This window comes from Arachis duranensis, chromosome 3, assembly GCF_000817695.3.
Source record: "Arachis duranensis cultivar V14167 chromosome 3, aradu.V14167.gnm2.J7QH, whole genome shotgun sequence".
NCBI lineage: Eukaryota > Viridiplantae > Streptophyta > Magnoliopsida > Fabales > Fabaceae > Arachis > Arachis duranensis.
The window spans coordinates 128,194,207-128,221,629 of record NC_029774.3 but is presented as its reverse complement, the minus strand read 5'-3'; the positions used below and the strand labels follow the sequence as shown (position 1 = coordinate 128,221,629).

The following is a 27,423-nucleotide window of genomic DNA, read 5'->3' as shown; positions in this document are numbered from 1 at the left end:
GTCTAACTTAACCTTATCGTTGTTCTTTATTCGCTCATCGTCCATTACTGTACGGATGATATTATCAAACACGTTTTTTTCAATGTGCATCACATCAAGACAATGTCGAACCAAGTTATCTTTCCAATAAGGCAACTCCTAAAATATACTCTGTTTAGTCCAATTATGCTCCCTGCCATATCCTGGATGTCTCATACCTGCCCCGTTATCGACGATCTTTAGGATTCTTCTGACACGCTGCCAAACTTGCCTACCACCCAACCTCCCCGGTACCTCATCGACCATGCTCAACCTTATTCTTTTTGAACGAGTTCTTATTGCACTGAAAAGGAGGATCCATGTCAAGGAATGTTTGATGGCAATCAAACCATGAATTCTTACCTCCATTCGTCAATCAAAATGCCTTTGTATCCTCCATACAAACAGGACATGCCATTATGCCCTATGTGGACTAACCTGACAATATGCCGTATGCAGAAAAGTCGTTGATGGTCCAAATTAACACAACCCACAGTTGAAAATTTGTCTTCATTGAAATATTATACGTTTATACATCATGGATCCACAAACCACAACTCCTGTAACTCGTCCACCAACAGCTGCAAGAAGACATCTATTTTGGCTTTTGGATTGCTGAGACTAGGTATGATACAAGTTAGGAATATTTACAGGTCCGTCATGTACATTTCAGGACTCAGGTTATAAGGTGTCACGACTACGGGGCAACAAAAATACGCATTACCGATGGAATTGGGTGCAAACCCGTGAGAGCACAAAGCTATTCTAACATTCATGGGCTTGCTTGCAAATGTAAGATAGATCCAGTCAAAGTGCTTCCAAGCTAATCTGTGTAAAGGATGCGTTATGATCCCATCATCTCTCTTGTTGCTATTATATCAGGTCATGTGAGGGACGACACTCATCGAGGCATACAATCGCTTCAACCTCGAGATTAAGGATAAGTAGTGCATCCATTCCACAAAAATTCTCTTTAATCAACGTTTACCAATCTATTTTCTAACCTTGGTGATCTACAAAATCTGCATTCATTAAGGCCTGCATCTGTCTTGTAGTACAACATACAACCATTCAAACAACAATCAATTTTCACTGCCTTTAGACCCAATTTAAAAACTAGCTTCTCTGCTTTGTAGTGATTTCCGGAGATGCCAGATGATCCTACAGGTACCAGTTTGCTGCAAAGGGTGGCCCATTTATCATAAGACTCTTGGGTATGATTTGACTTTGACTTAATACTCATCATTCTAACAAACACAGATAACTCTGAATGAACGGCTGCATCGTACAACGGTTTTGTAATTGCTTCTAACAGGTGATAAAACCTCTTCGCTTCTGAGTTAGGCTTTTCTTCAGGTTCTTCCAATTTATTAACACCTATTGCATCACACACCATCTCATTGTAACTCTCTTGGTTAGCCTCCCAAGTTATTTCATCCATGTTTAGGTCTCTCACCACCCGAACCCTCGTTGATTGACAACTGGAACTATTCAAATTAAAGGCAAACCAGTTAATTTCCTGCTCGTCCACTTCTCCGTGTTCCGTTCACGTCCAATACCAATCCTTGAACCCGTTACAGTATAGGTGAAGCGTTATGTCCGCAGGTCCTAACCACTTAGTCAGCCGATACTTTTGACACAGACACCTAAAGAAAAACACTTTTGATATGACTTGGAATCATATCGAAAAATACTCCCTAAAATTCAACGAACAACAGCAATTATTTAAGTTTTTAGAAAATTCGACAAAGTGCCCCCTATAATTAGAAGCTCCCGCCGCATACAATTATCATTTTCTAACAAACCAAACACATTTTAAACACTTTAAATGATAATTCAGCATAGCAGAACTTGAAAGTTGTAGAAGGCTTAGAGAAGGGGGGTTGAATCTATGGCCTTCTTTTACTTTAATGAAATAACCCTTTAATAACAATCTTTCAGTCTGAATCTGTTTGAACTCAGCAGCGAAAAAATTATGAGACAATTTTTTTTGTCTCATGAATATCAGAAAACAGAATAGAGAAGGGGAGAGAGAAGCTGACACCATCATGTATCCTGGTTTAGTTGCCTTGTGCAATGCAACCTACATCCAATCTCGACCACAACAGTGGTGGAATTTTCACTATAGTTAAAGTATTATATACACCAATTTCACAGGATTGACACAATCCTTTCCCTCTCAAGTTCTAACCTAACTTGACTTGGCTATGCTAATATCTAACTTTTCACTCTTAGTGCTAACCCAACTAAGAAAGGGGTACCTCACAGGTACAGAATACATGACAATATAAACAACCTAAAGAATTCTAAAATCACTCTAGGCTTTTCTCTCAAGTGTATCACTCAGCCTTTTATCACTCTCTGGCTTTTTCAAAAGTTCTCTCATTCAGCCTTTTACCACTCAAGAAATTACAGAAAGATATACATTGAAAATAAAATTACAATCTGTAAAACATGAAGGAGATTGATGCTTCAACAGCCTCTGATGTTATATGTTGAACCGGGTTGAGCAAACACTAATCAAGTTCTTCATCTTGGCAGAATGCTTCTTTCTCTAGATAGCACTGTCCAAGACGTTGAACCCTCTCGGGAAGCTCTCAATGAAAACCTAACTCTAGTTCTTTTCCCCTTGCCTTCAGAAGGATGAAAATTTCCTTTTGTATCTCCTTCCATGTTGCTGAGATGCTCTCTTCCAAATCAACTCCTCGAGCTGTGTGCTATCAACTTAGCCTTTCACTTTCTTCCATTAATCTCCAAATTAGGAATTTTGAAACAGATCCCTTTTTCTTGACCGAATGCCTCAGAACAGCAACAAAAAATATTTTCAATGGTAAACCCAGATCTGAACCCTTGAGCTACTACTTTGTCCTCAAGAAATAATCTTGGCCTTTGATTCACAACAGTGTTCATCAGAAATCCCTTCCTCCATTTATCTCAAATTGGAATGGTAGAGAGTTGGAGAAGGAGAGAAGAAAGTAAGATGCATGCAAAAGGAAATGAATCACCTTTAGTTTCTGACTTAGCTTGATATGGTTTGATGTGAATGATTAGACCTCAACCTTTTTTGTTTAACCCTTCTATTTCTTTCTTCTTTAGTGAATGACTTAGGAACAAAGCTCTCTCTCTCTTCTCTGAGTCTGACCGAAATGAAAAAGTGAATGTTGCTTTGGAGGCAAGCACTTGGAGAGATCAGCTTGAGAGAAACACCTTGGGTTTGAATTTTATTCACTTTTCATTCAGCTCGTGTGATTTTTTTTTGTCATTTCTTATTTGGGCTTTGTTTGTAAATGTTGCACACTATGAGTGCTTCTGATTTTGTTACCATTATTTGGGCTGCTGCAACATTAAATTTTAGCCTGCATCACTTTAAACAAAATCATCAAAACTAATTGGATAGTTAGTCCAATAAAATTAATGTTTGTCATCATCAATTATGTTAGTTAATTTCTTAATTCAACAGAACTTTTGCTTAATTCAGCGATATCCATTAAATAAATACAACAGTTTTCATATAGAAAACAACTGCAGGCATAAATAATTAACATACAGGCATGCAATAAAATATCAAATCCTAACAATTTAGAACGCAACCCCTTATAACTCCATAATTTTTCAGCAAACAAGGGTTTTGAGAAGGCACCACTACGCGACCTTCTCCCACTTCCGTCCTAAAACTCTATCTTAAGAAAAGTAATACCAACATAAAATTTAAATAATTCATTATATTCAGAGATAGAAAACCAACTTGAAATATTACTGCACATACAACAAAAGAAGGAAACTCCAATTGAGCTCATATAAAATAGCACCATCCTAATAAAAAAGATTACTTATTAAATTCACAAGCCAAGACTAATTCTTAATTCAACCAAACTAACAGGAGACATCACAAATTTAATTTTACTTACATTAAAAAGTAACACAACAACTCCTAATAACATACTTTATTAAGTAAATTTAATCACTAATTTAACAATAACTCTAATAAAATGTTAAACGCACAAGAAAAAATAATTTAAAAGAATAGGTAAAACTCATTACTCTAGTTAATTAAAACCTAATTCTTAATTCAACCAAACTAACAAGAGGCATCACAAATTTAATTTTTATTTACATTAAAGTAACACAACAACTCTAATTAATATACTTCATTAAGCAAATTTAACCACTGATTTAACAACAACTCTAACAAAATGTTAAACTCACAAAATAATATAAAAAACATAATAACCATACCAACAAACCAACCTGATGATAGTGGTGGCAGTCTTTCTTTAATATCATGGTGAGAGAGGCGGCAGTAACGGTGACGTAAACAGCAACCGCGACAGAAGATGCTATGGGAACAGCAATAACAGCAGCAGCATATTCCACGAGCACGTGTAGCGGTGGTGACAGCAAGTGCTCCAGGCGCGGTGGCGAAGTCGGTGGCAAGCTCTGGCGGCGGCCACGGTGACTGTTGTCGTCGGAGGAGTGAAAAACGAGAAGAGAGAGAGAGAAAGAGAGGAGAGAGAGAGAGAGAGAGAACGGCGCCAGACATGTGAAAGGAAGGGCTTCGCATTTGAATTTAGTCCCAATTTTACCATTAGATTTACCGTCGGGTTAATCCGACGACAACAACGTCTTTGTGTGCCCAAAACGCAATATTTCACTAAATCTAACGGTAGTAGGTGTGCCAAAAATTTTTTTCCTCCAAATATTACTATCGATGTTATTGTCAAAAATCATGTTCCGATGGTAATATTTTAGAGTTACAAATTTATTATCTAATCCGATGATAAATTTAATGAAAATCTCACCGCTAACGTCCGACAATACTCAACGTTTTTTTATAGTGATAAATTTTACATTTATTTAATGCACAACAAATTTAAATATAGATGCAATGACAAATAAAATTCTAATAGATATAATTCTAACAACCAAAACACATGTATCAAAATAATCTACATTCTTTTGTTATTTGTACCTTTTACTACTAATTAATCTAGCTTTATATTTATTAATACTATTTTCTAATTTAATTTTTTTTTGAAAATTTATTTGCATTTAATAAGTTTTATATTACAAGGTAAATAAACCAATTCTCAAGCATATTAGACATAACAGATTCAATTTTATTATTTACAGTTTCTTTTTAAAAAGAGCATAAAAAAGACATAACATTATTATTATTTATATGACAAATAATCATTAAAAATAAAATAAATAATATAATCATCATCAAAGTTTTTTCTTAGTTCTCTTAATTTTTTTATCTCATTATTTTATTCATCAACAATATTATTAGATAAAGTATGTGAATTAAAAACACTTTTATTCTTAGACTTATTAAGATATAATTTAAAAAAAAAGATACATTATATTTATATTAAAAATAACTTATAAATAATTATTTTGTGTTTCATTTTTTAGTTATAAAAATGCTTATTAAAAAAAGTAATAAAAAAATGTTATTACAAAAGAAGTCATTATTTTAATTTCTTCATAAGCACTTAAATAATTTTTTAAAAAGTCACAATTTGATTTTGAAAATATTCACTAAACATTAATACTATAACTTTTCATAAGTTAAAAGTAAAAAAAGTTACTTATAAAAAGTCATATTAATAGTATTTAGTATAAATTTTTAGATGTATTTTTTATTTTTCAAAAAGTTGTTTAAGAGTTTTTGAAAAAGTTAAAAAATTTATCTTCTCCCATTCTCAAAAACTATTTTATCACTCTTATTTTTATATCTTTAAAATAAGTATTTTTATAATAATTTTTTAAATATAAAATAATTTATTTATATGTTATTTTTAATATAAATTTTTATATATTTTAAACTTTTTTTTTTAAAAGAACTTAATTAAATTATTTACTCAAATTAGTCCTAAATATTAGGGAGAGAAATAGAATTTGGTTTGACTTTTTTAAACTTTTTTGAAGATTGGTCTAAAAATGGAACAAGAAGATGATGAGGATTTTCAAAATGCGAATTTTTTTATTTATGACGTCTCTTAATTAGACAGGTTAAAGACTAATTTATTGTGAATCAGAGCTCTTTTTTAAAAGTCTATCGTTAGCCAATAAATTACTGTATGTACAAGACAAAATTCGAATCTTCAATACCTTACTTAAATGAATAAATGAACTAATTATTCGAATAATCCAAATTAATTAAAATACTCTTTTTTTATAGACACACGCATTTACACATAGGCATTGAAGGCTCTAGATACTGATGATAGCAACTGGAGGTGAATCAAAACAAAACAAACCCTCTCCCTTCTCTCTGCAGGAGTACAAATCAGACAAGGGAGAGAGAGATTTTTGGTCAAGCGTAAAAGATGAAAAGGGTGAGGACGGAAGACTATTTTGTCTTTTTGAGAATATGAGAGGATTTAATTTTATCGTTAGAGATTTCACTTTAATGATAGGTATTATTATTTGAATGAATAAAATACTTACCATTAATATATTTATATAAATAAAATTATCATTAAAAAATATTTTGATCAAATAAACAAAAATATAATTATTTTAATCTCGTATAAGAAAGAATATGCATTTTATAATAAATTAAAAAATATTATTAAATATCTTGTAAAAAATAAGAGCGTCATTTTTTAAAAAAAATAATATGAAAGCAAACATGATATTATAATAAAGGGTAAAGTATTAAAATGGTTCCTTTTGTTTTAGCGTAATTTTATTTTGGTCTTTAAAGTATTTTATTTGAATCTAACAAAGTTTTATTTAGCTTTAATATAGTTTTATGAGATCAAAATTAAATAATTAACAAAATATCCTACATAATAACAATACAGTAATAAAATCAATAATTTAAAGAACAATTACAAATATTTTAAAAACACAAAATCAACTATAGATGATCTTAAGGGACAAATGCCCTTCTCCCCTTTCCTCGACAATATTCACTTAGCCAAATTTAGGCTGATAGATTTTTTATTTTAATAAATAAATTAATTATAATAATTATTGAAATAAATAATTTAAAAATATTTATTAAAATAAATATTTTTCTCTTCTCTCGTTTATCCTGTAAATAAAATAATTTTATACGTATCTTGTTTATTGCGTAAACGAGATAAAACAGGTAAACGTAAAATATGTATATATTATTTACAGTGTAAACGAGATATATTATACTGTAAACGAGATAAATATTTCATATGTATTTTTTTAAAAAAATTTTGAAAATAATAAAAAATATTAATATTATCAATAATCCAAATTTTTAGCATGCAATTAGTACATAAAAAGGTTGGTAGAACAGATTAAAATGGATATGTTAGTTTATTCAATTAGTACTAAAAAAAATTGATGGGATAATGGGAAGAGAATTAAAATAGTTATCTTTCAGGTTATCTCCCATTATCCACGCGAGAGACCGGTTTCAATTATCTTCACACTCTCTCCATCAATCTTCTCTTGTGATAAACGGTTATTTTTATCTTTTAAATTTAAGTTAATCCAATTGAATCATAATTTAAACTAAAATTTGTTATGTACTCTTCTTTGAGGAGTACTAGGGGCCAGCATTTTTGTTAAATTTTGGTTAGCATTTAACTATAAAAAAAATTATCTACTTCATTAGATGCAATTTCATACTATTAAAAACATTATTGATAATTAATTAATGGTTAAAAACCACACAATCTGCTAGCTCCTTAGACTTTTTTCGCTTTTTTAATATTAAATCAAATATATCTATTTTAAAAAATTTTAAATTAAATTATAATCCAATTGGATTGATTTAAATTTGAAAAATAAAAATAACCGTTTGCCAATTGTTAGGAGAGATTGATTGGATAGTGTAGAGAGAATTGAAACCGTCTCACGTTATCTTCCACTATGCACGTGAGAGATAACCGTTTCAATTCTCTTCTTACTATCCCCACCAATCTCTCTTAATAATTGACAGTTATTTTTATTTTCTAAATTTAAATTAATCCAATTGGATCATAATTTAAACTAAAATTTTTTATGTATTCTTTTTTAGTATTAATTGATCAAACATATCCATTTTAAAAAAAATTAAATTAAATTATAATCCAATTGGATTAATTTAAATTTGAAAAATAAAAATAACCTTCTACCAATTGTTAGGAGAAATTAAAGGGATAGTGGAAAGAGAATTGAAGCAGTTATCTCTCAATAACGTTCGTTTCAATTCTCTTCCCACTATCTATTAACCTTTTTTGAGTATTAATTGATCAAACATATCCTTTTTAATCTTTTCTATTAATTTTTTTATGTACTAATTGCATGCTAAAAATTTGGATTATTGATAATATAAATATTTTTTATTATTTTCAATTTTTTTTTAAAAAATACATGTATCTCGTTTATTGATCGTAAACAACATATACATTGTGTCACCAAAAAAAAAACAACATATACATTGTAAACGAGATACATACAAAATTATCCTATTTACTGTATAAACAAGATAAAAAATATTTATTTTGATAAATATTTTTTAAATTATTTATTTCAATAATTATTATAATTAATTTATTTATTAAAATAAAGAGTAATGCTAGGGGCCAGCAATTTTTGTGATTGTTAGCCATCAACTAGCCATCAATGATGATTTGATGGTGTGAGATTGGTGTGAAATTTCATCCAATGGCTCACCTTTCTCTGCTAGTTAAATGCTGGACAAAATTCAACAAAACTATGTAATATTTTATTTTAGTTCTATTTTAGATTTTATGTAATGTCACATTAATATTTATGAGATTATATAGTGATTTTTTGGTGACTATAGTGATTTAAAATTAAATGTGAGAATTATCACTATAATATTTGATTTTAATTTAATTTAAATTTGATACAACATGACAAATTTAATTGGTCTTCCAAAATAAAACCGTAGTTGTACATTAAGGTCGTTGTATAATACATTAATATTATCCACCAGGAGAATAAAAATGAAAGCGGTTGGTGTACATCATATTTAATTTTGAGCTCAGACCAAAATAATAACATTAGTAATTGAGCTTCCTCTTTGACCAAAACCGAAGGACGTGCTTATTCCAATAAGGTTCACAAGGAATTTTTAAGATGTCTTTGTATTAGACTGTTAGCACATTAGTATCTTCTATACAAAAGTGGTTGGAATTTGATATTGCAAGTTTGCAACACATTACTCTTGCTTTGAAAGTTTGATCTTCAGTTGCTTTCAGAAATAACCAATTCATTAAAGTTTTCAATGATGCTTTGTGATTCAACTATTATAATTCGGTCAAATTTAAGATATATTTCTGCCAAAATGGTCGTTTTAATGCTATAAATAGATAACGCACAAAATATATCATACATTTTATTCCAGTGATCAATTCTCACACTAGTAATTTAAGATTCCAAAATAATAAATTTACCGACTATAAAAATATAAATATTTTTTTAGATTATTTCAGTGACTATCTTTTGAAAGTATTCACATAAGTTTTTTCATAATACCAAAATATATCTCCTCTTCGTACAGCAAAAAATAAAAGTATAATTCTTTCAAAAACCAAAATATACACAACACAAGATTATTATGCAGGAACAGTTTGATTTTTTTCTTTTTTCAAAATTAATCAGTGCGCTGAGTTATTAATTTATTATATATATTATGACTCGACAATGAATACTTAATTAATGGTTTAAAAAGATTATACTATTACTGGCAATTCAGATTAGGCCGGCATCACGTTTCTATGTGGCGGGGGCTATTATTTAGATACATAATGTATTAATGTATATCAAGCTGTAGTGTTTGGTGGTCAAAGCTAAGATACATGATGTATTTGTGAATCTGTTTAGATACATAATGTATATCAAGCTGTAATATGCTACATGAATAAAGTTATTCATGGAAGCTTGTTATTTATTTTGAGGCACATAATCAGACTTTGAGTACAAGATTCGGTCAACAATACACATTACACAGAGCACATTATGGATCGTTCTTTAATTTTGTATTATGTTGAGATTTTCGATCGAATAAATATGAAAAGTTTAACAAAATTAAGAATTCCTATCGTAGAACATTTTAACAATGATGAAAACAAAAATGGAATACAATCATACAGACCTTTAAATGCTAATGAGACATCACTTATATTTGCTTTATGCTTAATTGCTAAAAAACACATAGTATCAGTATAGTAAAACTTCATTTCACTGTTGTAAGCTATCCTTGGTGTATACATTAATTTAGAATATGACATGAGGTAGGTTCAAGAGACGTCTGGTGTTATTGAATCATTGACTCTTTTAGTAGCTTCCTCTGCCTGAACAAAGAAACAAATTAAATGATATGAATAACAAACCGCAAAACATAGAAGTCATAAAATATGAAGAAAGACAAAACAGAAAGTAGGTAAGAGGTTGACACCTCTCGCTCCCAATCAGTACGTGCAGTTATGATGATCAGACCAAGTGCTTGAAGAATAAGGGCACATATGATTCCAAGCCACAGTCCCTACACAATGCCCTACATACATAATTAAGCCATTCCAAGAATAATAACAATAGACTTTATGTTAGTATTTAATACCTTTGCTCCAGTATGCAAAACAAAAGCTAACACAATAGCGCACGGAACCCCAACTAAATAATAAGACCCTAAATTAATAAAGGCACCAATTTTCTGCCAACCGCATCCTCTAACAATGCCTGAAAGAACACACTGGAGTCCGTCCAAGAAAATGGATGCTGCGAGGATTGGCAGCATGAGTGCCACGTGTCGAACCACTTGTACATCGTTACTGTAAACATAGCCCCAAAGATTGCGTATACTTATCATCACGGTTGCAACCAGGGTACCCTCAATAATGGCCATTACTAACACTACACGAACTGCTAAGCGTGCAGCCCAAGGATTACCAGCTCCAAGTTCATTAGATACACGAGTGCTGCAACATAAACAAACAATCATGCAATTGCAATAGTTTAATTGATCTCAACGTTTTGTTGTCAAAGAATTTTAAATGTTCATAAACACACAGTAGTACTTAAGTTACCTTATAGCTCCACTTAATCCAAAAGGGACCATCCAAAGAGTTGATTCTGTATTCAAACTGAATTGGCCAACATTATTAGATCGGTGCAAATAATAATATCCAAAATAACAAAAAAGTGCTGGTAGCTTAAGAATTGTGAACTACATCAAATTTGAAACTAACCAAATAGAAAGCACTGATGTTTGCAACTTTGGATTTGGAAGACGACCCGACAAGAGAACCATCAATTCAAATGACCACAGTTCTAAGCTGTTCAGAACAAGGAGGAACCAAACAAAAACATTAGTTGAGGATCTCCAACATTGTAATGCTGAGGAAAGCAATAGTTGAGTAGAGACTTACCAAACCATAACAGCAGAAGGAATAGCAAGTCTCAAGAAAGAAGGGATGCCATGGAATGCCTCCGTTGAAAAGCCAGTCCAAGTTTGTGAACATGAAGGAGAAAACTTGATATAGAGAGCGAGTATCAATACATTCACCCAATAAGCTACACAATTTGATATGGCAGCTCCTCTGCTCCCTAATCCAGATTTGAACACCAACACCCAACACAAAACAACATGTAGTACAGTAGTTGCCCCAGAACTGAACATCATCGGAATTACAATGTTCTGTGTCTGTAAAAATCTAGTCTGACATTGAAGAAGACCAAAGGCGAAAAGACATGGAATAATTAACTGAGCAAATCTTCCCGCTTCTGCAGAGATTTCATGATCTTGGCCAAATAAAATCAAAATGGATTTTGTGTTTGCCCAAATAATGGAAACGGGCACGCATACGATCATAAGAACAAGCATGGCTCTTTGTGCGTGTATGCCTAACATGCGATGCTGCCCTGCTCCATATGATTGGCCACAAAATGTATCTAAAGCACTTGCCATTCCCATCTGTTATAATATAAACCAACAAGGAATTCAAACTAAGGTCATAGTAATAGGTTCATAATAGGTTCATCAGTTCAGATTCAATAGAAACAGTTAGCAATGATAAACAAAAATTATTCTCAAAAAGTTCTAATGAATTGCTTTTATTCTTTAACAAATTGAAATAATAAACGAAATAAAGAGGAGAAAATTCCTATTGGTAAAAAGGGTATGAAGAGATAAAGGAAAAGCAAACTGATCACCATTAAGGCAATGCCAGTGACAGAAGAAAAGGATGTGGCCATGGAAACGCCAGAAAGAGCCAACTCGCCGAGATGACCCACAAACATTATAGATATAAGCTGGATTGCAAAATTGAGAAGAGACACTAATATCAAAGGCCCTGCCAGCCATAGTTGCTTCTTCACTTCTTTTACCACCAAACTTGTCTTGGTTTGCGGTACTTGTACTGCTGTTGTATCATTGTCATTATCATAATCATCAGGTTTGACTTGTTCATCATTTGACCCGGATATCTGAATAGCGTGAGGCTCCACAGAAACATTATTCTCATCTTCTTTCTCCATGTCTAATTTATTTTCTTTTACATAAGAGTCTTCGAGCTGAGAAGCTTGCAACAAAGAATAGGTTAGTATATATTTATATATAAAAGAGAGTAGAAGTAGGAGGGTATATATTGAATTATGTTTCTGGTATCAGTATCTGAACACTTCTTTTGCCGCATTCCCAGCTTCCCTCCTGCTAACCTCTCTCATTCACATTGCTGGTAAGTCCTTATTTTTATAACTAATATCAATAGAAAAAGTATAATTCAATATAAAACTCCACATCATGTTAGTTGAGACTTGCGACCCAATTTTTTCTCACAAGTTTAGGTTGTGTTTGTTTTTCGAAATTGAAATTGATTATTATATTTGATGAAATAAAAAAAATTAGTTTATAAATATAAAATTTTAATTTTTTATTTATTTTAAACTAAACATAATATTAAGACACAATTTAATCTAATATATTTTACATTAAATATAATACAAAAATTTAATTTAATTTTCATCTCTTAATTTCTATTTTTTAATTTCAATTTTTTTTCCAAACGCAGTTCATTTTCTTATTTCCTTTCTTTCACGGTTGTACTCTACTAAATCTCACATAAATAATTATTAGTACTTGATATCAGTATATGATTATTTTTTATGATTTTTATGATTTCAAATTTTTTAACACCTTAAATTCCAGATAATGGCAAGTACTACCTACTACCAAGGGTCTAAATTTAAATGACAATGAATTGACTTTTGTAAGCCACAAAATTTTATTATTGTGAGTTGTTGGTAATATTAAGTGATAATGATAATAATATAACTAAAGACAAACATATTGTGATTAATACTTTTTTAATATTCATCTTATAGTTGTGTCAGCCAATTCTTTATTATGAGTAATAAACATTTTATTTTATGTTTTTTTTTTAAGTTAATATTTTAAAATATGGAGTATTTTTATTTAGTTTGATATATTCATCATGTACTTTAGTGTTTTGTTAATTTCGCAACTTCCTTAGATAGAGTAGTTTTGTATTGTTCAATGTTTTTTTAGTAAATAATTTACAAATAAGTGTTTTTTAGTTAATATTTTGAAATTATCTACGAATTTAATATTGTTTATTTAGTATGTTTTTATGTTAATATCTCAAGTTTAATAATATAATGTAAAAAAAATAGGTTAAAATAAAAAAATGGTATAAACTATTGTAATTAGTTAGTTTTTTTTAAATGCGTGAATGAAATTGCGGCAGTTCAAAATCATCACATTTTTTTAAAACGTACATAAATTTGCGGCAATTGTATAACCGTTACAATTATTTTTTAAAAGTCTGCTTATAACCGCCGCAAAATCATCAACCTGATTAACGGCGGTTGTGCTAGCGATTCGTAAAAACTGTCGTAAAATCAAACGGCCACGCCCTAAACTGCAATGGAACTACTGGTATGTCGTTTTGTGGCGGTTTAATTCCCCACAAAACTACCACTATTTAACCGTTCCCTTGTAGTTAGGATTGGAAGTGAGCCGAGCTAGCCAAGCTTAAGTTCCGCTCACGAAAATTAAGTTTGGCTCACGGTTCGACTCATTAACAATCGAGCTTATATTGTAAGCTCAAGCTCGAGTCAACAAAAGCTCACAAGCTGGTTCAAGCTCATGAGCTGACTCAAATAATAGAAACATAATCTATAATTCTATATTAATAAATTATAATTTATATATATTAGAAAAATATTAAAAAAGATAAATTTTATATATTATCTATCTATCAATTATAAACTTTTTATTTATATCCTACATCAAAATTATATATAAAAAATGACTATAAAATTCTGAGTTTATCCAAGCTCAAACTCGACTCATTTAATTTATAAGCTTAATTTTCGGCTCAAGCTCAGCTCACCAGCTCACGAGTTTAACTTATCGAGCTATTAACGAGTCGAGCTCGAACTGACTTATGAGCTAGTTTAACTCACTTCCAACCCTATTTGTAGTGTATCTACTACAATTAAGTAGGGTGTGAGCCTAAAATGCTCAAGTTTTACACCCGTCACATTTTAGTGATTTAGTAATTAAGATGTAAAATTTGAATAAGTAATTTTTTGTACACCTTTCAACGATTAGTAGGGTGAATGCAACAAAGTATTAAATTATTATATCCTACAATAATTTATTATCAGTCGAGTTTAATCTTAGTTTATATCTATCTAACTTGACTTATTTATCGGCCTACTTATATTATATATAAAAAATAAATATACAATAACAATGAGTTAATAGTCAAAATCGTCCTTGAAAGGTACTTTGATCTCCATTTTTGTCTCCAAAAGATAATCAATGTGGTCATATTAGTCCTTCCATCATCTCCTACGGTGAGATGGCTAACGCTCGCTGACATGGCCTGTTAACTGCCAACATGTCACTCGCTTAGTATACCCTATTGTTGCTGATAAGTTAAGTTTATTAGATCAATTCAAATCAGTCCCTAAGTCCATGAACCCTAATCCCAAATCCAAAGGGATCGAACCACACCTCCATAGAAGATTCTATGTTCCCAGGTTGTCCTTGCTGCCGTCTGCACATTGACATTCGTTTGCATCGTAGCCATCGCCCAACGTAGAACAAAGTCTATTATCAACGCCGCTCCTCGCCGTAGATTCTATCGCAGTTCTCCCGCTTCTGGTCCTGTCTCGTTTCACCACCACGCACGGCAATCCACTCGGTTGTGGTAGTGCTTCCTTTTTCCTCCTCGACGCTACTGCTTCATCCCATTACATCATCTCCGAATCGATATTCCTTCATGTCTCTGTTGCTCCAGCTATTCCCTCAATGCAGATTTATCTCCAAATTCATGGACTCTATGATGCTACTCCTATTTGTTTTCAGAATGCGTGGAAAATGCTTGAGGCTAGAGCTTCCAAAATCGATACTGCTATGGTGTCTCTTCGCCCCTTGCACAGACGGAAAGCAGGTTCCTTTCTAGAGTTTTGAGTCAAAATCACCTTATTAAAAGATCAATTTTTCTTCTGTTTTATCCTGGAGCTTTCCTCTCGATGATTTCTGGTAATATTGTCTTTAACTTTCATAACAAACTGTCCAAATGAGAGATTCACTAAAGTCCATGTTGCGGTAGAATTTTGAGGAAGTTTTTGAGTTGCTTCAATGGCCTGAGGAGAGGATTCAATATAGCTATAATTTGAATTAATTGCTCCAAGAGCAGCGATGGAAGTGAGAGGAAGAGGGGAGATGAAAGTGAGAGAAGAGGGACCAGAGCACCAAAGCAACCAATGATTGAATTTAGAATTAAAGTTTATGGACTTAAGGACTAATTTGAATTGATCTAATAAACTTATCTTATCAGCAAGAAAAAGGTACACTAAGCGAGTGCCACGCTGATAGTTAACCGGCCATATCAACAAACACTAGCTACCTTAGCGCAGGAGATGACAGAAAGACTAATGTTGATTATCTTTTCGAAGACAAAAATAGAAATCGAAGTATCTTTTAGAGATAATTTTGATTATTAACTCCAATAACAATATATGCTTAATATATTATAGTTAAAATTTTATTATCTCCTGATCATATTATTTTAGTTAATTATTACATGCTACTTGAAAAACTTAATTAAGATTTAAATCTAATTATAAAATTATTAAACTATTATTATTTATTTTTTATTAACAACGGAACAAATATAAAAATTATAAAGTAATTACTTTAGAATGAAAAACACCAATTTATGGGTATTTAATAATTAATTATTTATTGAATATATCATTTAATTTTGTAGAGAGTAAAAATATAAAATACTTAATATATATTATATTCAAAAGTGAATATAATAATTTTAGTAGTTTCATAATAGGACAAATTTTACTCTCCAATATATTTTACACAGCTTAACTAACTCCGTTAGTATTTGGAACGTGGAAGTTGCCTCCCATCTTCCCTTAATCCTTTATCATGCAACATGCATGATATGCCAGCCATAACATAATCCTCTTTATAAGCTTCTCATCTATGGCCAAGAACAATGCATGTATATTCGAATTCGTTAAAGCTGATGACAATGATAAAAGAGAAGCAGTTATGTCTGGCAGGACCTTTGATAGTAGTGGCTATTCTCAATGACGCAATTGAACTTATCTCTATAATGTTTGTGGCCATGTCAGCGAATTAACTTTCCGGGGGTTTCCATGGCCACTTCTTTTTCTTTTGTGACTGGCTTAATGGTCAGTTCCCTTTTCATCTCTTAACACCCTTTTTACAGTTTTTCCAATTGGATTTTTCTCTTCTTCTTTTGATTTATAATTTGAATTTGTTAAAAAGTATCAAATAAATATAATCCTAAATGAACCATTCCGATATTTCAACACCAATAAGACCCAATTACACCCCTCTATGGTTTAGAAACTAGAAGCGATTACTAATTCATTGCCAACTATTTCTATTGAATGGACTAACCTTGTGTTCAACTTGCTTTCATATATATATAACAGATGGAAATGGCAAGTGCCTTGGACACCTTTTGTAGCCAGTCATATGGAGCAGGACAGCTTCACATGTTAGGCATACAAGCTCAAAGAGCCATGCTTGTTCTTATCATTTTAGGCTTGTTCATCATTTTATGCTTGTTTTGAACAAGCATAAAATGATAAGAACAAGCATGGCTCTTTGAGCTTGTATGCCTAACATGTGACGCTGTCCTGCTCCATATGATTGGCTACAAAAGGTGTCCAAGGCACTTGCCATTCCCATCTGTTATTATATAAAAGCAATAAGGAGTCGAACACAAGGTTAGTCCATTCAATAGAAACAGTTGGCAATGAATTAGTAACCCCTTTCCAAGACATGGAGGGGTGTAACCGGGTCTGATTGATATTGAAATATCGGATGCTTCTTAGATTATATTTATTTAATATTCTTTAACAAATTCAAATTATAAACGAAAAAAAAGAAGAGGAGAAAAATCCGATTAGTAAAACCGTAAAAAGATTGTTAAAAGATAAATGTAAAGAGAACTGACCACTAAACCAATGCTAGTGACAGAAGAAAAGGAAGTGGTCATGGAAACGCCGGAGAGAGCCAATACATTGACATGGCCCCGCAAACATTGTGGAGATAAGTTCAACTACGAAATTAAGAAGATTCACCGTAATTGAAGGTCACACATTTGCTTTCTCACTTTTTTTTAGACTTAACAGAGACACAGGTATTATTCTCTTATTCTCCCTCCATAGACTAATTTATATGAAGAGTTCAACCAAAACAGTAAATATAGAAAGTAACATTTCAAAGAGAGATAACATATATATCAATACTCAATACTCTTAATTGTTATTATCCTATTCCGCAACATATGCAAGCTATAATGTACAAATACTTTGTTTCTACTCAAATATCTGTACCATAGACGTATCTGCATCATATATTATTAAATTAAACTTCCTAATTGTAACTATAGTTTTGATAAAATGACCTATTTACATATTCCTATTTGTGCAAAATTGAAGGTAAGACTAACTAGCTTTAATTCTCTTACAAGAAACTGGTATAACTTGGAAAACAACAATGATAAAGCCATGAAGAGATTCTATTAGTTCCTACTAAACAAAACAATTAGATCAAAACTAAGGGTGAATTTTCAGTATTAAGAAATCAACTGTCTCTTGAATCTCCAATTCAATTATGCAGTAATCCAAAGAGTTGACTTACTATACAATGAACAGTGCAGAAATAGGAGGAAAGATGAAGAGGTACCAGAGGGCAGACAAAAAAAGAGTTTTCTTGTTCCTGCGAGTGTAAGCACACGCTAACGCTGCGGAAATCCTTTTGCTGGTTCAGATGGCCATTTTCCTTCTCAGTTCTGATAAAGAACATTGACAATTGAGAAAGCTGATCAACACAACCCAAGTGAAGAGTGAAGAGTGAACATTAAGAATTGAGAAAGATGATCAACACAGCAGAGCCACAAAACACACAACAGCACACCAGAACCCATAGCAACAGCAACACAGCCAGAAAATTAATAGCAGCACAAAATTAATACTACCAACAGAATTCAGCAACAAAAATTATCATTCAGTAACAAACAGCATTTGATTTTATTTTCATTTCTAGCATTCAGCAACAAACATTACAAAACAGCAACAAGTAATCCCTAATCACACTAAACCTGAGATCAATAAAGCTAAACAAAAATTTCAACAATGATTTGATTTCCATTTTTAGCAGCAGCAAGAAAATATCAACAAAAATTTCAGGAATTAAAAAAAGAGCAGCAGCACAAAATCAATAATTTGATTTCCATTAATCAATTCACAATTTCACATTCAAAAATCAGCACACAGAGCATCAAAGGAAGAGAAGAACCGAAGAGCATAAAATTTCATTTAACTAATATGCAAATTTGCACTATTAAACAAATATAAAATTTATTTTGATCTATATATAGTATTTGTTGCCTTATAGAAAACATGTTTTTATTCACTAAAATTAATATATTCACTTTTGAACATAATATATATTAAGTATTTTATATTTTTAGTTACCAAAAAAAAGTATTTTATATTTTTACTCTACAAGATTACATGATATATTTAATGATAATTAATTATTAAATACTCATATATTGGTGTTTTTCACTCTAAAGTAATTACTTTATAGGTTTTTTTATATTTATTCTGTTGTTAATAAAAAATAAATAATAATAGTTTAACAATTTTATAATTAGATTTAAATCTTAATTAAATTTCTCAAGTAGCATGTAATAATTAACAAAAATAATATAATGAGGAGATAATAAAATTTTAGCTATAATATATTAAGCATATATTGTTATTGTATATTTATTTTTGGTTATAATATAAGTAGGCTGGTAAATAAGTCAAATTAGATAGATATAAACTAAGATCAAACTCGACTTATAATAAATTATTATAGGGTATAACAATTTAATGCTTTGTTACATTTACCCTATTAATCATTGAAGGGTGTAAAAAAAATTACTTATTCGAATTTTACATCTTAATTACTAAATCACTAAAATGTGACCGGTGTAAAAATTGAGTATTTTAGGCTCACACCCTACTTAATTGTAGTAGATACACCACAAGAGAACCGGTAAATAGTGGCGGTTTTTTGGGGAATTAAACCGCCGCAAAACGACATACATGTAGCTCCATTGCAGTTTAGGGCATGGCCATTTGATTTTGCGGCGGTCTTTACGAACCGCTAGCACAACCGCTGCTAATCAGGTTGATGATTTTGCTTTTAGTAAGCAGATTTTTAAAAAATAATTGCGACAGTTACACAACTGTCACAAATTTATGTGCTTTTTTAAAAAAAATACGACGATTCTGAACCGCCGCAATTTCATACACGAGCTTAAAAAAACCTAACCAACTACAATAGTTTATATCATTTTTTCTTTACTATATCCTATTTTCTTTACATCATATTAAACTTGAGATATTAACATAAAAAAACACTAAATAAACAATATTAAACTCGTAGATAATTCTAAAATATTAACTAAAAAAACACTTATTTGTAAATTATTTACTAAATAAATATTGAACAATACAAACAAAGCACTTACTTAAAGTACTAAAGTACGTGAAAATAAATATATCAAACTAAACAAAAATACTCCACATTTTAAAATATTAACTTAAAAAAGACATAAAATAAAATGTTCATTACTCACTCACTGTTGCAGCATGAACTTGAATCTTGAATCAAAGCCAAGAAGTAGATTTTCACTCAAGATAGGCTCAATTGCAAAATAAAATGGTAAAACAAAAGGGAAAAAATAAAATCAAAATTAACTATTATTCTTCTCTCCTCACAAACAACAACAACAACAACAACAACAACAAAGCCTTATCCCACTAAGTGGGGTCGGCTACATGAATCAAACGACGCCATTGTGCTCTGTCATGTATCATGTCTACAGAGAGACCGTTTACATGTAGATCTCGTTTGACCACCTCATGGATGGTCTTCTTAGGTCTTCCTCTGCCTTTCGCCCTTTGTCCATCTTCCATCTCATCCACCCTCCTGACTGGATGTTCTATCGGTCTTCTTCTCACATGTCCAAACCACCTGAGACGCGATTCAACCATCTTTTCCACAATGGGTGCTACTCCAACTCTCTCCCTTATATCTTCATTCCTTATTTTATCCAATCGCGTGTGACCACTCATCCATCTCAACATCTTCATCTCTGCCACACTCAGCTTATGTTCGTGCTCTCCTTTAGCCGCCCAACACTCCGTACCATACAGCATAGCCGGTCTTATAGCGGTGCGATAGAATTTACCTTTAAGTTTTAAAGGCACTTTTTTGTCGCATATAAAACCAGATGCACTCCGCCATTTTGACCAACCTGCTTGGATCCTATGATTTACATCATGTTCAATCTCTCCATTATCTATCATCGGCAAAAAGCATGCACCATGGCACAGGCTCTTGGATGTGCTCTGTGAGTACTTCCAAGACTAATGTGAAAAGGTATGGACTTAAGGATGATCCTTGGTGTAATCCTATACCAATAGGGAATTCCTCCGTCACACCATCTTGAGTCTTCACACTAGTTGTGGCCCCATCATACATGTCTTTAATTGCCCGAATATATGCGATCCTTACTCTCCTCTTTTCTAAAACCTTCCATAAGACCTCCCTTGGTACCCTATCATACGCTTTTTCTAAATCAATAAACACCATATGTAGATTCCTTTTATTACTACGATACCTCTTCATCATTCTTCTTAATAGGTATATCGCTTCAGTGGTAGATTTGCCTGGCATAAATTCAAATTGGTTCTCTGTTACTTGTGTCTCTTTTCTCAACCTCCGTTCTATCACCCTTTCCCATAACTTCATAGTATGACTCATAAGCTTAATCCCTCTATAATTTCCGCAACTTTGTATATCCCCCTTATTCTTATAAATAAGTACCAAGGTGCTCTTTCTCCACTCATCAAGCATCTTCTTTGACCTTAAAATCTCATTAAAAAGCTTGGTTAACCAGTTGATACCTTTTCCTCCAAGACCCTTCCAAACCTCAATCGGGATATTATCAGGTCCTACTGCCCTGCCATTTTTCATCTGCTTTAGAGCCTCTTTTACCTCGAAGTCTCGAATTCTTCAATAGTAGTCAAAGTTTTGATCTTCTTCCCTTGTGCATAATCGACCAAGGCTCGGAAGAGTCTTGTGTCCCTCATTAAATAACTCGTAGAAGTAGTTCTTCCACCTTTCATTAATCTTCTCCTCTTGAGTCAACACCTCTCCATCCTTATCCTTTATGCACTTAACCTGATCCAGATCTCTCGTTCTTCTTTCCCGGCTCTTTGCGATTCTATATATACCTTTTTCTCCTTCTTTCGTGCCTAAAGACTGGTAGAGACCCTCATATGCTCTTGTTCTTGCTTCACTTACAGCCACTTTTGTCTTTTTCTTAGCCGCCTTATATTTTTCCCAGTTATCTGCATTGCGGCATAAAGACCACTCTTTAAAGCATTCTCTTTTTATCTTTATCTTTTCTTGTATACTCGCATTCCACCACCAGGACTCCTTGTCTCTTGGTCCTATTTCTTTAGATTCACCAAAACTTTCTTTTGCTGTTCTTCTAATAACTTCTGCCATCTCCCTCCACATCTCTTCCGCGCTTCCATTCCCATCCCATTTTGCCTCTTCTCCTACCCGTCTTAGGAAGCTTCTTTGTTCCTCACCTTTCATCCGCCACCACCTCGTCCTTGGGTTCTTCGTATGATGTCTTTTCCTCAACTTTTGCTCAACGCGAAAATCCATGACGAGCACCCTATGTTGTGTTGTCAAACTCTCTCCCGGGATAATTTTACAGTTAATGCAAAATTTCCGGTCGACTCTCCTCAACAAGAAGAAGTCGATTTGAGAGCTTGTCATGCCACTCTTATAGGTTATAAGATGTTCGTCTCTCTTTTTAAAACATGTATTTGCGATGAGAAGATCAAAAGTTGAGGAAAAGTCCAAAATAGTTTTACCCTCGGTATTGATCACCCCGAAACCATGGCCTCCGTGAATACTCCCATATCCAGTCACTTCTCTCCCAACATGGCCATTTAAATCTCCTCCTAAGAAAATCTTATCTCCCAAAGATATGCCTTGAACTAAACTCTCTAGATCCTCCCAAAACCTTATCTTGTGTTGTTCGTCCGAACCCACTTGCGGTGCATAGGCGCTAATCACATGAAAAGCACCTCCCTCCACCACAAGTTTGATAGAGATGATCCGATCTCCCACCCTCTTGACATCAACTACGTCCTTCTTCCACTGCTTATCCACAATTATTCCAACTCCATTCCTATTCTTCACCTTTCCTGTATACCAAAGTTTGAAACCAGAAGAATCCAACTCCCTAGCCTTTGCACCAACCCATTTCGTTCAACTTTTAAGAATCAAGTATAATTATTACCATTGAACTTGGTGTGTATAGAAAAATCCTTTATGCTTATAATCTCTTTATATATTTGGAAAATTTTCGGTATAGTCACAATTCAACTTTTCCCCTATAACTGAAGTAGAAAAAAAAACATTACTAAGTTTTTGAATTTGAAAAATAATGCACTACTCTAAGACCGCAGACAGAAAATGAGTAGGACTTATGAGAGGTCTAGTGTTATACTAACTTGAGAGACCACTTCAAATGATGTATCTCATCTTCAATGCGATCACGCTAGCTCCTCAGGAATTGAAGTTCCTGTACAAGACTATATATGTAAAATTCTTCCTGAATGTGTATTGGCTTGTTAATTGTCAATCAACAAGGGGGATAAGAATTCAAAAGTATGCCTTATTAAAAGCATCAAATACCTATTAAAGAGTATTCTTAAAAATGATAGACAACCAGAACTATAATACCAAACCAAAAAATTTGATATGATTGTTGATTCTTAGGTAGGCGTAGCATTCCTACCACTTTATTCTATTGAATGATAACAATTGACTTTACTTGACCTCTGTTAAAATTCTAGCAGTGTAGCATAACTCAAATCCTTTATGGACTAATTTATCCTGGCCATTTGTTCAAAATTTTCAAAATAACAAAAATAAAATTAAAAAATATATATATAATAAAATCTAAATGTACCTTGCGGGTATCTCTTGACTCCCACAGAAGTTGAACCTCCTTCTCAAGCTTTGGTATTACAAGCATGGTCCTCCAGCCTGCTCGTTGAGCACATAGCATCACAATAAGATATAAGTTACTTCGAGAATCCGCGAATACAAATAAATTTTTAAAGAAGGAATTCTACATAAGCAAGCAGCGAGTTGATTCATTTATTGAAAAATTTCATCAATTTTAGTCTCAGATTTTTATGTATCTGTACTATTCCTCAGATCATAGCTAGAAGAGATGCCATAAAAGACTAGTTAATAGAACTGAATGCAAAAGTATATTTAATATAATAGATGGAAGGAATCTGGAATCATATGATATACCAAGAACCTTTTGCTGCGTAGTATAGCTCCGTAAATGTGATCCCCAACATACAGAACTTACATGTAAAAGCATTCAAATTTTCACAAGAAATTTCGGTATAACAGCAACCCACAATTACTAGAGTTCTTAAATCAACCCACAAGACCATTGAAGAAATCAATAATATAATCTGCTGTACTGCTAACCTGAGACATAGGAGAGCCATTATCTGTATTGAGAAGCATTTCAGTCTCAGGAACAACCCCAAATAGGTTGGCGTGATTTTTCTCATGAAAAAATCCTGGCTTTGCACTGCATGAATTGAAGAATTGATTGGGTTAACAAGGAAAAAGTCATGTTATATTCTCATAAAAATATGTTTTAAGTTTTAACTTATATGTTTCTTTTAAATTATCTAGTTCGTAAAATGTGTGATACATGATATCTCATCAAAGGAAAACAAATTGCAAGTACAATGCACAAAATAATGCAGGGACGTAACAAAGCTTGCATGTTGTGGAAATGAAAATTCTATAATTTGATAATATAGGAAAAAAATTCACAATATCCAGAATGATGTGCCCAAACAAACATAAACAAATACAGATCCTTGGAAAAGAACATGACCTGCCAGTGATAACAACATCGAAGGATCACGAAGCCAGGCAAAACTTTTACTTCCATCTACCTCACTGGATCCAGAGAGGAAATTCATGACAATGTTTGTGTAGTCCCACAAACTGCAAATGCCATATCAATGTTCCATCCATCAATAAAACCACAAGATGGTTTGACTAGTCATTAATACACCTTTCTTCGTAAGACTTACATAGAAAATTTAAGTACCTATTTGTCGCTAAAAATGGTGCAAGTTATTTTTCCGATTCACATAATAGTCAGCAGCTGCAACCTTGTCAGCAAGTTTCCTTAACAAGAACAAAAACTAAATAAGGCATATAACACTATCTTTTTCACTCTTTTTCCTTTTCGTAAGAGTGCTTTATATATGCATTTCAAGCACTCGAGTAGAACCACACATTGGAATCCATACCAAAATCACCATCCCAAATAAGCTGGTAGAGAAAGAAAAGAGGCAAACCATTGTTGCTACTTAGTAGTCCATCCCAAATATAATACTCCTGGCTGTATAAATGTATTCAAGATAGTATATTAAATCTATCTACTATAGAAACAAACCTGTAATAGATAATCTTTATGTTGTTCTGCATGTTCTCGGCAATACAAATCAGTAACTCATTCAATCCATTGCCTTATTTCTTCTCCTGCGAACCTGACTCAGAGTGTACAGCCATAATATCCCTACCTTGTATAAGCGGTTCCGTTGCTGGAAAATCAAATCGAATAGAAGAAGCTGGCGATTTTATTGTAACAAAATAAAGCATATAACAATATCCATATGTGTGCTTCAAAATACTTAATATCCATATGCATGGGTCAAAATACTCAAAGCTTTTTAAATACTAATTTGTTAAGTATCAGTAACAATTAGATTGGAAATGAACAAGAAATTCAACGGCTAACATGTTATGTCGAGTAAATTAAGAATGTGTTTCAACTTTCAACTAATAAACTATAGCAAACTAACAGTAAACCATGTGCAACAAGAACCAACTAACATTACAAAACTGGAATTTGTTAGAATAATTTGTTTTATTCTTTCATTACTATGAGCTGAAGAAGAGATGAAATTTCTGCAGAAACAACAAATACCTGAGATATGTCCAACCCAATCTTTAATTTCCCATCAAATTCTAGTGCGACATACTTTATAAGCCATGAGTCATTCAACTGTCCTATTTAATGTGACATGACATACTTTAGGAATGCAATCTTTCTGTATGAAAGAACTCGCCTTTAGTAATCTTAAGGGACAAGGGTGAGTATCTGGGTGAGGAGACGAGGACGTAAAAGAAGAAAAAATGGAAGCCCAATATGTATGGATCAATAGATCTCAGTATTGTGTAGAGTATAATGTAAGGCCCTTTACGTTTAAGAAGCTTCTAGTACACCAATAATCTAACGTTAGAGATTTTGGAATTAATTTCAAAATATTCTTGAAAAATGAGAAACTTAGATTTTCTTTTGCTATTAGGCTATTACACTAAGTTTATCTTTGCTACTATATATGCTAATTATATATATATAAACTAAAATTTTTAATATTTTTATATTTATTTATATTTATATTTATTTATTTAAATTAATTTATTTTTTATTATATACAATTATTAAAATAAATATTAAATTTTATTGAACATCTATAAATTAAAAAATATAAAATGCTTTTATTGGTCATAACATATTCTTTTCTAGGGCAATTTGTATATATAAAATAAATGAAAGATAGTGTTACGCAAATACAACATTTTAGAAAACTATATGCAATTGCAACATTTCTAACTATATGTAAACCGCGACACCAGCTAGATCCTGTCGCAGTTTACGTTCAAAGCGTGCAAGCACATAGACCGCTACACTCTGTAGCAGTTTATGAAGAGTTACGCAGTGAGGGTATTCCGCGAGACCCTGTTGCGGATTATGAAGGACTTGGTACTTTGGAACAAATTCATGAATACTAGTATAATAGTAACAACCCATGATACAAAATGTATGAAGTCATACAAATATAATAATCATAAGGTATTAACACTAACACAAAATAAATAAGTCATAAGTCATACAAATATAACGGTCGGAAGCAGTACAAAGGTTGCTACTGCTGGTCACCATCATCATGATGATCGTCCCCAAATGGACCAAGTAGGTGCAAGCCTGTGCCACATCGAGTGAGACACCTAACTCTAGTCGCTCGCTGATTTTTGGGTAGAGCATCCTGTGGACCCACTTCAAATGCAGATGACGACGTTCCCTCATACCAAACCAAGTGTCGTATGGGCTGCCTGCGCGCTCATTAAGGTCGATCGGCAGCTGGTAGTCAGGAATCTGAGAATGGCAATATTGTCCAGTCTCGCCACAAATGGCAACCACCAAAGGTTGACTCAATTCCCACTCTTGTCCATGAACAACTGTGTCATAATATATGCACGTGCATATATGCGCACAATCTCCTCAGAAGTATCAGTCGGTAACACCTTGAACCTCTCATGGAACCATGTGAAGTGGACCGTGGACTGCTTCACCTTATTCGATGGCGGAAGCTCACCAAATAACTCCTGGAACTACTCCCACGCCGGCCTGACCCCTTGATATGCAAGTGGAAGTCAGTCAGGCACCCAAAAATAGGTTGTCCATCCACGGGCAGTCCCAGTTGATATGCCACATCTTGGAGCGTGATAGTGCACTCTTCGAAAGGCATGGAAAGTGTGAATCTTAAGCCGCCACCTCTCAATAAATGCACTGACTAGAGGTTCATCCAATCAGAACCAATGCGCGTTCAGCCTAGACAGGTGGTACAACCCCTCTCCAAATAAGGTATGATCCTATCATGTAACAGTATATTCTGTTGCCT

The 27,423-nt window shown here is 32.7% G+C and overlaps 1 protein-coding gene across 1 annotated transcript; it reads right to left on the bottom strand.

Moving 5' to 3' along the window:
- Positions 1–10,112: 10,112 nt before the first annotated feature.
- Positions 10,113–12,691, bottom strand: LOC107481905 (protein DETOXIFICATION 16). Its single transcript, XM_016102256.3, has 7 exons — positions 12,169–12,691; positions 11,385–11,929; positions 11,205–11,291; positions 11,043–11,099; positions 10,577–10,934; positions 10,415–10,501; positions 10,113–10,310 (listed from the first exon to the last, which is right to left on the bottom strand). Exons 1-7 carry the CDS (start codon positions 12,490–12,492, stop codon positions 10,257–10,259), a joined length of 1,512 nt encoding a protein of 503 aa, XP_015957742.1. The 5' UTR covers positions 12,493–12,691; the 3' UTR covers positions 10,113–10,256.
- Positions 12,692–27,423: the final 14,732 nt, after the last annotated feature.

Excerpts from the sequence above, each read along its gene's own strand:
- LOC107481905 (XM_016102256.3), bottom strand. The coding sequence starts at position 12,492 with ATGGAGAAAGAAGATGAGAATAATGTTTCTGTGGAGCCTCACGCTATT. Across the intron at positions 11,930-12,168 it reads TCACTGGCATTGCCTTAATG|ATGGGAATGGCAAGTGCTTT; the intron begins GTGATCAGTTTG and ends ATATTATAACAG. Across the intron at positions 11,292-11,384 it reads CCTTCTGCTGTTATGGTTTG|CTTAGAACTGTGGTCATTTG; the intron begins GTAAGTCTCTAC and ends TGTTCTGAACAG.